A 13,951-nucleotide genomic window follows, 5' to 3' on the forward strand; every position below is an offset into this window, starting at 1 on the left:
TGACCTATTCAGCAACAATTTACGTACAGGGTGCGATTACACAATTACTTTACATCTTTTAGTAGCAAAAGCCAAAGAGGCTGCAAACCACGTGATCTCATCAACACTACACTTTGGGGGAATGGTACGCGGCTCACAAAATCAGAAGAATTCTGCCCACAGTCTCCTGCTCCCGGTATCTTAGCTCCTGAAAGTCGGAAAATTTTAAATTTTTATATCACTCCAGATGAGTACGATATACTACTCCGATTTTCATCATTCCCGAGAGCACTAAGAGTAATCGCTTACATGTTTAACAAGTCCTACCCGCCGCATTTTATCTATGTTTCTATACATTGTGTGCACAAGTTTGTCAAGTTGTTCGTATAACGGCACTTTTCTAATTGTTTTGTTTTAGAAAGAACTATAAAAAATAAATTTTATTTGTGAATTTTGAAAACGCCTACAGCAAATATAAATTTATAATTCCCCAATCCATTTTATTTCCACGGTCCACGCCGCCAGATAAGCGCAGTGCCAGTGGACCACCGCCGGGTAGAAGGTGTTAAATTTACCTAAAGGCTTAAACAAAAAAACGAAAAGAATATCATATGATCCTTACGCACAACTAACGCATTCCGACTTGCCACATGCCAAAGTCAGTTTTATCATATGCCTAAACTTGCTATTTCAAACAAGATAAATCAGAGTTGCTCGAGGAACGAGACCTCTCGAAGCTCTCTTCTCGTGTTAAACCCATTCTTGGACGCTAAGGGATTAATACGTGCAAATGGTAGATTAGCAAACTCCAGCCTTAGTTCCAATGAAAAATCCCGTTTCACTTATTTATCTTATATATAAAAATGAATCGCAAAATGTGTTGCTAAGCGCATAACTCAACAACGCCTGAACCAATTTTGCCAATTCTTTTTTTTTTTTTCAAGGATGGTTTTTACGGCAATTCGAATAATTGCCAGAAAACCACTAAAAACAGCCCTTTACTTTTTTCCATACAAACGAATGAATGTTTGTTTGTTAGTAACTTTTTAATTATTTTCAAATTTTGTTTGTGGGTTTTTTTTAATAGTTTGATTTGAAATTATTTGAATTGTTCAATTTCGGTCGCTTGCTGTTTTATTCCGGCTATTCAAAAGAAAAATTATTGAAAATTATTCAGTGAAACTTTACGTGTGTTTCACACAAAATGGTCAATTGCGAAGAGCCCTAATATCGGTCGGCGTTCTTTCTGCCATCAACGTATGGCAGCCCAAGGCAAGGCAAGAAGTGCTCCCAGGATGCGGTGACATACGTGCGGAATTATGGATCGCGGTCAACCAGCAAGCGATCGTTACGATGTCACAGCAATAGTTACGATGTTTGATGGACTTTATCTTGAAGCAACATATATGTGGTGCTGTTAGATGCTAGATGTACTCTTTTGAGTGGCAAAAGACAGGTTTGCCACACGCACACATTCCTCTTTGGATGGTGGATGGTGGTTACACCAGATCAAATTTATGAACTCATTTCTGCTGAAATTCCTGATGGAGAGAAAGATCCAGTATGACACGAAGTGATGACAACCAATATAGTTCATGGGCTTTGCGGACACCACAATCCCACTTCGGTTTGTATGTCTGATAATAAATGTACGAAACACTATCCACGTGCTTTTCTTTCGGAAACACAAACTAGAAATGATGGATATCCACCCTATCGGCGTCGCTCACCAGACCACAATGGCAGAACATTCAGCATTCAATTTAGAAGGGTGAATATCGAAGTTGACAACACATGGATCGTACTATATTCACCATTACTGTCTAATTCACATTCAAAACTCATATCAATATTGAGTATTGTAGTTTGGTGTACTCGTGTAGAATCCCCAAAGGTGATCTAGTCACCGATGCCCAGAGCATACTTAAATTATGGAGGGCCTGCTGAATGGCACTGAACGCACAACACCAGGAGAAGGCGAACCCGATTCCCCAATCGATGACGATGGAGCAGACGTTCCATTACCCGACCATGAAGAAGTTCGAATAGCAATTGCCCGCCTGAAGAAGGATTGCCGGCCGAGCTATTCAAACACGGCGGCGAAGAACTGATAAGGAGCATGCCTCAGCTTCTTTGTAAAATATGGTCGGACGAAAGCATTCCCAACGATTGGAATTTAAGAACAATCTGCGCCAACTACCGTGGGTTAGCCTCCTCAACATCGCATATAAGGTTCTATTCAGCGTATTGTGTGAAAGATTAAAGCCCACCGTCAACTAACTGATTGGACCTTATAAGTGTGGCTTTAGACCTGGAAAATCAACAACCGACCAGATATTCACCATGCGCCAAATCTTGGAAAAGACCCGTGAAAGGAAAATCGACACACACCACCTCTTCGTCGATTTCAAAGCTGCTTTCGACAGCACGAAAAGGAGCTGCTTTATGCCGCGATGTCTGAATTTGGTATGCCCGCAAAACTAATACGGCTGTGTAAGCTGACGTTGAGCAACACCAAAAGCTCCGTCAGCATCGGGAAGGACCTCTCCGAGCCGTTCGATACCAAACGAGGTTTCAGACAAGGTGATTCCCTATCGAGCGATTTCTTCAACCTGCTTCTGGAGAAAATAGTTCGAGCTGCAGAACTAAATATAGAAGTCACCATCTTCTATAAGAGTGTACAGCTGCTGGCGTATGCCGATTACATTGATATCATCGGCCTCAACACCCGCGCCGTTAGTTCTGCTTTCTCCAGACTGGACAAGGAAGCAAAAGAAAGGGGTCTGGCAGTGAACGAGGGTAAGACGAAATATCTCCTTTCGTCAAACAAACAGTCGTCGCACCCGCGACTTGGCACTTACGTCACTGTTGACAGTCATAACTTTGAAGTTGTAGATAATTTCATCTTTCTTGGAACCAGCGTAAACACCACCAACAATGTCAGCCTGGAAATCCAACGCAGGATAACTCTTGCCAACAGGTGCTACTTCGGACTGAGTAGGCAATTGAAAAGCAAAGTCGTCTCTTGACGAACAAAAGCTAAACTCTATAAGTCACTCATAATTCCCGTCCTGCTATATGGTGCAGAGTCTTGGACGATGTCAACAACTGATGAGTCGACGTTACGAGTTTTAGAGAGAAAAGTTCTGCGAAAGATTTATGGTCCTTTTCGCTTTGGCCAAGGTGAATATCGCATTCGATGGAACGATGAGCTGTACGAGATAAACGACGACATTGACATAGTTCAGCGAATTAAAAGACAGCGGCTACGCTGGCTAGGTCATGTTGTCCGAATGGACAAAAACACTCCAGCTCTGAAAGTATTCGACGCTGTACCCTCCGGGGGAAGCAGAGGAAGAGGAAGACCTCCACTCCGTTGGAAGGTCCAGGTGGAGAAGAACCTGGCTACGCTTGGAATATCCAATTGGCGCCACGTAGCGGAAAGAAGAAACGACTGGCGCGCTGTTGTTAATCGCGTAAGCGGTGTCTACGCCAATTAAGAAGAAGAAGTTTGGTGTAATCGATAAAATACGTTTGTAATTAAGTCACCAAAGGAAGCAACATGGCGGTTATTGGTCTTCAACGATGCGGTCAATACGTGAACTGCAATAGAGCGCTTTGTAAGAAATTTACTTTTGTATTTCAACCCAGAAAATGCAATACAGTCAGTGGAAACACCGCCAGCAACAAAATTAACATTTACGAGTTTTTTCTCAACTTTCGTCGGCGATCTGTTTGCGAGAGTATTGCTCTATTCGGAAATACCTTTATATTATACCTGGAATGCATCGTTAAAGAAATAGTTGCGCTGAAAGCAAAGCCAACCAGTAGATGGACATCCAGATGTGTTATCAACTAATGCCAACGAAGGACCAATTTACACAATCCACCCGAAAAACGACAAATGTTTCTACCTTCGGTTGATATTGATTAATGTACGCGGTTAAACTTTATTTGAGACACTGCGTACTGTGAACTGTGCAAGTTTTGGAGAAGTAAGCTAGCAATTACAATTGCTGAACACTGGAATGAAAATTAAGTTCGCACATTTTTCGCGATAAACATTTCGACGTATCAGCCTTCAAATCCGCGTCCATTATGGGCAAGGACGTAGCTAGGATCTGAAATAGGGGGAGGGGGGGCGTTGGTGCAGCTATTAATTTCAATTTTTTTTTTTTAACTTACAAACTTTTATGCAAGTAGTAGACGTCTAGGATTTTCTGAAAATTTATTGATGACTTTTTCTTCAATGAGCTGTTGATGTTCTTTCACTAATGTGCAATGCACGCTCATCAGACATAATCCAGATAGTCTCTCTTCTCCCATCGTGCTCCGAAGCCAAGTTTTAACTCTCCTTAGCGTACTAAATGAACGCTCCACCGTTACTGTAGTGCATGATAATGTACATAATATTTTGAGAGCTTTTCGAATTGAAGGGTAAAATTCATCTGCCTGTTTGATCAATTCAACAACTTCAATTTCTCTTAACTCCATTTCTGATAAATTTTTATTTTTCCATAAATTGTACCAAAGTTTCAATTCATTGCTGACATCTAAATCGTAATGCTTTTCGAATTGTTTCGAGTTTTCAAAAACGGCTTCAATTGAACTTTTGAGCATATAAACGAAGCTGTTAAGGAGTCAAGATATGGAATCACAATACAGCGTCGCCAGTACTCATCTTCGTTGTTTGATGGAGGATTGCTTCTATGTTTTTGTTTTACAGCTAAACGCAGTAAAGATAATTCTATATCTAGCACAGTTGCAACTCTTCGCGCTTGTGCAAGGAGTTCATTCGTTACTTGCTCTGCATTGCTACGATCGTTTTCAATTACCTCAATAATTTTTTCAATATGCTCACCTATTAAACAAACAAATAATAAGAACATTCCAACTTTACAAATATAATTTTGTTATTTCATTTGAATATGCTCACCTACTGCAATCATAACGATTGCTTTCGTTTGCAAAATATTTACTGTTGGTTCCAGTAATGCAGAGTATTTTGCAATTGTCATTAGGGAAACGATTAAAACCGATTTTGTCACTGCTGAATGAAGCTGGTATGCACTCTTTCTTGTGCTATGGTTTCCATCTGTGGATAATTTTTTCAGTCCTTCAACAATTTCAGGAAAATTTTCAGAAAACTTTCTTACTGCCTTATATTTTTCCGACCATCTGGTTTCACACAAACGTGATATAGTAGGCGCACAGTTCCTTCGCGTGGTTGATTCGCGAAAAAAGTTTATAACGTCCTTTGTTGTTGATATGGCATTTCTTATTTCCAGAACAGAAACGAGCGAAACATTGTTGTGCTAGATGACCTGATACAGCATCGTCTCCGTAAACTACACGAATTTCATTGGTGGCTTGCGTGGCATTATTCCATTTTTATACTCTCGCAACAAAGTTGCTAAGGAGAGTATTATAGTTTTGTTCACATAACGGTTGTTTGTAAGTCCTAAAACTAAAAGAGTTAGATTTAGGGTTATATATACCAAAGTGATCACGTTGACGAGTAAAGTTGAAATCCGGATGTTTGTCTGTCCGTCCGTGCGTGCAAGCTGTAACTTGAGTAAAAATTGAGATATCATGATGAAACTTGGTACATGTATTTCTTGGCTCTATAAGAAGGTTAACTTCGAAAATCAGCCCACCGCCACGCCCACAAAATGGCGAAACCCGAAAACCTATAAAGTGTAATAACTAAGCCATAACTAAAGATATTAAGTGAAATTTGGCACAAAGGATCGCATTAGGGAGGGGCATATTTGGACGTAATTTTTTTGGAAAAGTGGGCATGGCCCAGCCCCCTACTAAGCTTTTTGTACATATCTCGGAAACTACTATAGCTATGTCAACCAAACTCTATTGAGACGTTTCCTTCAGACATTTCCATATACAGTTCAAAAATGGAAGAAATCGGATAATGACCACGACCAACTCCCATACAAAGGTTATGTTGAAAATCACTCAAAAAGTGCGTTAACCGACTAACAAAAAATGTCAGAAACACTAAATTTTACGGAAGAAATGGCAGAAAGAAGCTGCACCCAGGCTTTTTTTAAAAATTGAAAATGGGAGTGGCGTCGCCCTCTTATGGACCAAAAACCATATCTCAGGAACTTCACTACCGAATTCAAGAAATTCGGTTCATAATATTTTCTTAACACCCTGATGACATGTACGAAATATGGGTGAAATCGGTTCACAACCACGCCTTCTTCCAATATAACGCTATTTTGAATTCCATCTGATGCCTTCTCTGTATAATATATACATTTGGAATCAATGATGATAGCGGAATAAAACTTTACACAAATACGGTATTTGAAAAATATGTAAATGACGGATACTGAAATCTCGATTATTACTTTATCATGCGAGAGTATAAAATGTTCGGTGACAACCGAACTTAGCCCTTCCTTACTTGTTTATACCAAATTTCAATATGTAGCACATTTCTTCATTATTTTCACTCAGTTTTGAACAGCTGTAACTTATTTTCAACTTCCCCGATTTTAATATTTTTTGGTTAAACGAAGCTTAAAATCTCACCTTTCAAACACTATATGGTAGGACACAAAGTGATTGGTAGCACTAGAGATACACGACTGCAACGACATCTATTGACAAATACGACTACCCAATAATTATGTTAAAAATACATTCACAAAAGAAACGTTTTAGTTTTGCTGATTTTTTAGGATATCTCAGATCTGAGAAAATGTTAACAATTGCATAATTCATTTGTTACTTACCTGTATATGTCTATTTAATGGAAAATTTGCAGAATGGATAGTTTTTAACCGTTTATATTGGATGCCATACAATAGTAATTAAAAAAGTCATGTCAAGGGTGTAACCGAATAATTTATCCTCTTGCTATTTGCAATAATCAAAGTTCGAAAAATTCGCTCAGGTACTGGCAAAAGTTTATTTTAAACAAGAAAAAACGTTAACTTCGGACAAAGTTGCTACGGAGAGTACTCAAGGACGTAGCCAGGATCTGAAATAGGGGGGGGGGGGGAAGGGTTTGGGCTCAGCTGTTAATTTCAAATTATTATTTTTTTTAACTTACAAATTTTTATGCAAGTAGTAAACGTCTAGGATTTTCTGAAAATTTATTGATGATTTTTTCCTCAATGACCTGTTGATGTTCTTTCACAAATGTGCGATGCACGCTCATCAGACATAATCCAGATAGTCTCTCTTCTCCCATCGTGCCCCGAAGCCAAGTTTTAACTCTCCTTAGCGTACTAAATGAACGCTCCACCGTTGCTGTAGTGCATGGTAATGTACATAATATTTTGAGAGCTTTTCGAATTGAAGGGTAAAATTCATCTGCCTGTTTGATCAATTCAACAACTTCAATTTCTCTTAATTCCATTTCTGATAAATTTTTATTTTTCCATAAATTGTACCAAAGTTTCAATTCATTGCTGACATCTAAATCATAATGCTTTTCGAATAGTTTCGAGTTTTCAAAAATGGCTTCAATTGAACTTTTGAGCATATACAATGGATGCAACCGAGATAGCGCATATGCTGGAGTTTTTTCACGGGCAAATCTTATTTTAAACGAAGCTGTTAAGGGGTCAAGATATGGAATCACAATACAGCGTCGCCAGTACTCATCTTCGTTGTTTGATGGAGGATTGTTTCTATGTTTTTGTTATACACCTAAACGCGGTAAAGATAGTTCTATATCTAGCGCAGTTGCAACTCTTCGCGCTTGTGCAAGGAGTTCATTCGTTACTTCCTCTGCATTGCTACGATCGTTTTCAATTACCTCAATAATTTTTTCAATATGCTCATCTATTAAACAAACAAAAAATAAGTACTCTGCAAACATTCCAACTTTACAAATAAAATTTTGTTATTTCATTTGAATATGCTCACCTACTGCAATCATATCAATGGCTTTCGTTTGCAAATTGTTTACTGTTGGTTCCAGTAATGCAGAGTATTTTGCAATTGTCATTAGGGAAACGATAAACACCGATTTTGTCACTGCTGAATGAAGCTGGTATGCACTCTTTCTTGTGCTATAGTTTCCATCTATGGATAATTTTTCCAATCCTTCAACAATTTCAGGAAAATTTTCAGAAAACTTTCTTACTGCCTTATATTTTTGCGACCATCCGGGTTCACACAAACGTGCTATAGTAGGCGCACAGTTCCTTCGCGTGGTTGATTCGCGAAAAAAGTTTATAACGTCCTTTGTTGTTGATATGGCATTTCTTATTTCTGGAACCGCATTTGTATCATTGACAACCAGGTTCAGTTTATGGCTGGAGCAATGAAAATATTCTGCGCGGGTATATTTTCTTCTTAAAATCGCTTGCACACCACCTTCTTTTCCTGCCATTGCAGAACAGCCGTCGAAGCCCAACCCAACTCAAGATTCCGTTAAGAGTTCATGATACACCAAAAACTTATCTATTTCTTCAGCAATGTTAGAAGCATTTTGGGCTGAGAGCTCAATAAATCCCACAAATTCTTCTCTTATTATTTCCTTTTGTTCTTCGAAAAAGCGCAAACCAATTGAATGCTGCTCTTTGCCGGATATATCAGCAGTTTCATCTGCTAAGACGGTGTAAGGATTTGTTGTTTTTATATCATTCACAATAAGTTCTTTAATAATTTCTCCGAAAATGTGTATGATGTCATTTTGAATTTGTGGTGAAGTATAAACTGCGTTTCGGTGACCTGTCTGTAAATGTTCTTTTAACTTTGAGTCGCCTGAAGCGATTCGCAAGTTTATTAAGTCTAGAAGAACGCCCTCGTCGGAATTCCTGCCCCTGAGAGGCATGTCGTGTGTGCCGCAAAATAACACACATGAAATAATAGATTTTATAATATTTCTATTATCTTCCATAGTTTTTATATGGTGTGTTTTCAATTGTACGTCGACGGGCACATTTTCAATAAAAACCTTCGCTGCAGCTGCTGCAGCAATGTGGAGACCTGTTTGAGAATGCTTTTTGGAGAGCTCGTGCATTTTTTTTTAAATTTGTGAATGGTCGGATCATGAATGAACCCAATACGCCTTGCACCGATCCAGGAACAGGCGGAAACAGCACACAGTACTTACACAGTGCACCTTTCAACCGCATGGAATACACCAACCACGGCGCATATGTATATATCCAACCACCCATGGTTGAATTTTCTTTGCAAAGCTTTTGCATCAGTTTTAAAATCATAGGCAGCATTTGGAACCCACGGACGAAGTAGAATCTCCTTTTTTTCGACAGACAGCTGCGAAGCTCGCCCAACATAGCGGCCCACATAATTTACGTGGCATTCCTCAGTGACATCTATTTCCACAGAAGAAGCTAGATTTGCTTGCGCCTCAGCAACAGGCACAGCCGATTGTGATGAAGAAGCGCTTACAATAGCTTCTTCACTTCCACTGCTGCTGTCACGAACATGTTTCCTCATAACAGAAGAGATATCTCGAAAGTAATAGCAATAGCAGACAATCAAAAGTTTATAACCCATTTATAAATGCTTACCTTTCTGAAGAAAATTTCTTATATCCATAAATTTTGCACTTGTAAACATGTAAACTTAATTTTTGCACTTGTTTGAAAACCACTTGTGTTGTTTGTGATCTAAAGATGACAAAACTATCGATAGTTATCATTGTGCTTTGTATTAACGGCAGACAATGTCAAAATGAGTTGTGACAATAATGCGTCAGATGGCGCTCAGATCATCCAGCTAATCAGCCCTATCACGCAATCCATCGTAGCGAAGCTACGAATACGAATGTCCGCTACGAATACGCCTAATTTGCTATCATTGAATCCATGTGAATTCGAAACTTTTGTTGCCAGACTTAACTTTGAATTTTGACATTTCGAAATCAGCTGTGTAGAAGAAAAAATTTAAATTTTGATTAATAATTTGTATTCAAATTGATTTTACGAACAAAATATGTATTCGCTAACGTTTTTATTTATGTTGCTTGAGGAAGAACGTGAGAGAAGTCGGCGAGATCTAAAAATTCACCGAAAATCACTGAGGGACAAGAGCAACCCTTTCGATGTGGACGAAACAATGCACAGTTCAAAAGTCCACAAAAATTCATTGTTAAATTTTATTAAAATTATTTTTCTATAACAGGTTTATTAAAAACTATCGGTTAAATAAGGCGGCCTTCACGTATGTCCTCGATGTTCTAGAGAGGAATGCAAGTTCTTCAAGATCGTCAACTATATCTTTACTTCATCGATTGTCTTCGGTTATACGGTTTTTAGCTGAAAGAGGCTATCAGCATAGAGTGGGCAAAGACTTTGATATTCCAATGGTTCAGTCAACATTTTGTTGCATCTTAAAAGAGGTATTGGGATTGCTTCAGTCCCATTTGTGCCCTCAGTGGATAAACCTCGAGTTAAGTAACGTTGAAAAAAGTGAAGCGAAAAAGGATTTTTTTCAGAAATACGGATTTCCAGGCGCAATTTTGTGTGTAGACGGGACACATATTAAAATCGTTGCTCCAACTAAAGATAAGTTTCTCTATTATAACTGCAAAGGATACTTTAATATCAATGCCATGATTGTAAGTTTGGTGACAAATTCGCATTTCAAACATCTTAATCAATGTTTTGCAGATATGTGACAATAAAATGAAAATACGCTATGTGAATGCTCAGTTTCCTGGCAGCAATCACGACTCCCACATATGGAATGTCAGCAATGCTCGTTATTTTCATGAGAAAAAGTACCTCGATGGTGAACGAAACAGTTGGCTTTTGGGTATTATACATACAAACATATATATTACAAAAATTCCCAAAATTGTATATTTGTACAGGAGATGCTGGATATGCCTTAGAACCATGGTTAATGACACCATTCCGTACCCCTCCCTCAGGAAGCCCAGTAGAGAAATATTATTAAATACATGCAAAAGCGAGAAATATCGTTGAAAGAACAATAGGAGTTTTTAAAAATCGATTTAGATGTCTTCTGAGTGCTCATGAGCTTCACTACGAGCCATGGAAGGCATCTCAAATCGTTAATGTTGCGGCAGTGTTACACAACGTTTGCATTCACTATCGCGTGAATGATGAAAGTTTAGAAAATAATTCGGAACCAAATATTTTCACAGAAAGTAATGAAATTCTTTCATCAACTTATAATGATGCAGCTTCACAAATCAGAGAAGCTATATGTGCAACACTTACCCGAGTATAATATCCTAAATAAATATTAACACAAAATATTTATAGTTTTAATTAAGTAGGTATTTATTTAATTAATTTAATTATTTTTTGTCATGGCTTGCAATTTTTTCTCCTCTACTCTAACATTTTCTGTTTAATGGAATTTTTAGCAGCTATCAAATTTTCCATAGCTATGTTGTGCCTTCTAATTTCTTCCACTTCCGCTTTTTTTAAATCATTTTGCATTTCCAGTGCTCTGCTCTACTCGTCGCATACGTAAAGAGAGATAGTCCAACTTATCAATAATTTTTTCTTGAAATCCTTTTTGAATATTAAATTGCTCTTTAATTAAATCGGCTGTAGATGTTTCCGGTGGCCTAGTAGTACGTCTAGGCAGTGCTGGACTGCAGGTCACTGATGGCATTGATACGTCAGCCTCTGTCTCATAGCCCACGTCGGCTACAATAGGTAAGCCGATGCTCACTGTATTCTCAATACCACTTGTGCTTGTTTGCAATGCCGTTAGTGTGATCACCGCTTCCTCCAATTCATGGAAATGGTGCTGCCTATTTCTGCCGCCACCAGTAGCTGACTGCTCCTTTTTATTTTCAACTAATTTCCTTTTTATATAGGCCTTCCAGTCAAGCCATACCTAATACAAAATAAAAAAAACAAGCTTTAAATTATCCTGTTACAACACTAAAATCTACAACTTTATTATATTACCTTCTTCCAGCTGGAAATATCCTTGATAGGCGGACCAACACTACTGAGTTCTTGCGCCATATTGTTCCAAAAAGCTGCCACTTCTTCCTTAGGGCACTTGGTAAAACCCTGTGCCATTTCAGGTTTTTGCTGTAACAGCTCAACCATTAGTGCATATTGTTGCTTGCTGGTAATTACTTTGGACCCGCAGAAATTGCATTAAAAATTATTTTACTGGTAACAAATATGTTATAGTTTGAATTCAATTAAAAGTTTTAATTGATAATATTAAATATTAAAACTTTTAATTGAATTCAAACTATAACATATTTATTTTTAATTTAAAACTTACATTTTTCTTTTTTTAAATTTTTTTTTCCGTTTGCACAAACCTGTCGTACAAAAATTCCGCTAAACTTAAAAATTTTCCGTTCCGAGTGAATTGAGTGAATGCAACTCTACGAATTTCGAACTTACTTTCGGTACTGTTCGAATTGCATGATAGCAGTTTCGTAATTTTCCCGAAAAAACAGTCTACGATGGATTGCGTGATAGGGCTGATTATGAATGTTGCGTATTTAATAAATAAATGCATAAAAATGTAACTTCCAGCTGAGGCTATCGTCCACCAACTGAATAAAATTTTAAAACCCCTTAAAAAAAAAAATCTAATAATGAATAATAATTAAAATAATAATTTTTCAATCTGTAGGGGGGGGGGGGCAGCTGCCCACCCCTGCACCTACCTGGCTACGTCCTTGATTATGGGATACAAACAAAAATGACATTACCGAAAACATTTTACATCGTCTTCGCTAAAAATTGGAATGGGTCAAATCCGGTTGATACTTCTGGTGGTTTGATATCAATTCCATCTTCCCTTTATCAATTCACGAAAGATGAACTCTTCAACGAATGTTCGGACATTGGACAAATTATCGTAACTACGATTCCTTAAGTGCACGCGCAATGTTGGCTACCAAAAATGAAGATGTTGTTGACTTAAACTGGAAGATTCAAAGTCAAAGTCCGGGAGACTTGCGCTCATACAAATCGATCGATCGTTTTGACAATGAAGACGACGCCGTGAGTTATCCAGTGGAAATTCTGAATTCTTTGGATAGGCTTGGTATGCCACCGCATCATTTGCGTTTCAAAGTTGGCTCTGTCGTTATTATGTTCCGCAATCTGCGCTATCGAATACAAGGAAACGCTTGATTATAAGAATTTTTTTGAGTTCTAACGATTTGCCATTTCAGTTCAAACGTATTCCGTTTCCAGTGAAAATTGCATTTGAGATGACAATCAACAGGACACAAGGAAAGTCGTGGCATAAATTTGGAAATGCTATGTTTTTCACACGGTCAGATATACGTAGCGTGCTCACAAGTTGGAAAACCATCTTTTCTGTACATCGGAAGAGAAACCAAACTATAGTTTTTAACATATCTCCATCAGCTTACACTGCATGGTGAGCATCGGTTGATGCAAAAAATATTCCGACAAGAATTTTTTATACCGCGACTAAAGTCACAAATCAAAAAGGCAATTCTTATATGTAAACTATGTACTAACTACAAACACAAAATACGTACGCAGATCATAGCAGTTTACCACCTGAATGCTGCAATTATGTTCTACCCTTCCCAGATGCACCACTATACGAATAAGGAGCAGTGCTTCTCCATAAGGACAGTGTAAATTAAAAGTACCCTGTACAAGGAGTAGCAAGATTACAGAAACTGAAGAATATTACCATACCTTCGAATTTGAGGTTCTTGCTATTATCGCTGCCTTATATAAATAACTAGTGTACCTACCAAATTTCCATTTTTCTTTTCAAACCTATTGTATGGATAATAGTGTTTTTCTTCTTCTTATAGCAACAAGGGTTTCATGAGGCAATGCCCAAGTTGTGTGGATACTATAGAAATTCATAACCATGTTAGCGAAGCTTTGTTCAGATAAGCTGAGCAGCTAGTATAAGTTTGTAATAGAGGTTCAAGTTACACTCAACAATACATCTTTTAGGAGTACTAAAGTATCGCCTTTAAATCTATTGGCTAAACGATAAGCGGATCAGCGAAATA

The 13,951-nt window shown here is 38.0% G+C and overlaps 3 protein-coding genes and 1 long non-coding RNA gene across 4 annotated transcripts; 1 reads left to right on the forward strand and 3 right to left on the reverse strand.

The window, feature by feature from the left end:
- Positions 1 to 4,486: 4,486 nt before the first annotated feature.
- Positions 4,487 to 5,352, reverse strand: LOC120782090. The gene is made up of 2 exons (XM_040114239.1): positions 4,916 to 5,352; positions 4,487 to 4,840 (listed from the first exon to the last, which is right to left on the reverse strand). Exons 1-2 carry the CDS (start codon positions 4,995 to 4,997, stop codon positions 4,533 to 4,535), a joined length of 390 nt encoding a protein of 129 aa, XP_039970173.1. The 5' UTR covers positions 4,998 to 5,352; the 3' UTR covers positions 4,487 to 4,532.
- A 1,186-nt stretch (positions 5,353 to 6,538) lies between these two features.
- Positions 6,539 to 8,776, reverse strand: LOC120782080. The gene is made up of 4 exons (XR_005706219.1): positions 7,882 to 8,776; positions 7,061 to 7,797; positions 6,741 to 6,988; positions 6,539 to 6,621 (listed from the first exon to the last, which is right to left on the reverse strand). It is a non-coding gene; the product is annotated as an uncharacterized LOC120782080 (long non-coding RNA).
- A 1,798-nt stretch (positions 8,777 to 10,574) lies between these two features.
- LOC120782084 (putative nuclease HARBI1) lies at positions 10,575 to 10,890 on the forward strand (the record flags this gene model as incomplete). Its single annotated transcript, XM_040114235.1, has 2 exons — positions 10,575 to 10,746; positions 10,805 to 10,890. Coding segments are annotated over 2 exons (258 nt in total), but the record flags the coding sequence as incomplete, so codon positions are not given.
- A 501-nt stretch (positions 10,891 to 11,391) lies between these two features.
- LOC120782085 lies at positions 11,392 to 12,029 on the reverse strand. Its single transcript, XM_040114236.1, has 2 exons — positions 11,883 to 12,029; positions 11,392 to 11,808 (listed from the first exon to the last, which is right to left on the reverse strand). Exons 1-2 carry the CDS (start codon positions 12,027 to 12,029, stop codon positions 11,392 to 11,394), a joined length of 564 nt encoding a protein of 187 aa, XP_039970170.1.
- Positions 12,030 to 13,951: the final 1,922 nt, after the last annotated feature.

The sequence above is a fragment of the Bactrocera tryoni genome, unplaced genomic scaffold (assembly GCF_016617805.1).
Source record: "Bactrocera tryoni isolate S06 unplaced genomic scaffold, CSIRO_BtryS06_freeze2 scaffold_926, whole genome shotgun sequence".
NCBI classification, from domain to species: Eukaryota; Metazoa; Arthropoda; class Insecta; order Diptera; family Tephritidae; genus Bactrocera; species Bactrocera tryoni.

Bases quoted from the DNA above. Each gene is read 5' to 3' on its own strand.
- LOC120782085 (XM_040114236.1), bottom strand. From the start codon at position 12,029: ATGGTTGAGCTGTTACAGCAAAAACCTGAAATGGCACAGGGTTTTACC. The intron at 11,809-11,882 runs GTAATATAATAA...ATTTTGTATTAG, and splicing joins ATATTTCCAGCTGGAAGAAG to GTATGGCTTGACTGGAAGGC.
- LOC120782090 (XM_040114239.1), bottom strand. From the start codon at position 4,997: ATGACAATTGCAAAATACTCTGCATTACTGGAACCAACAGTAAATATT. The intron at 4,841-4,915 runs GTGAGCATATTC...TTTGTTTAATAG, and splicing joins AATCGTTATGATTGCAGTAG to GTGAGCATATTGAAAAAATT.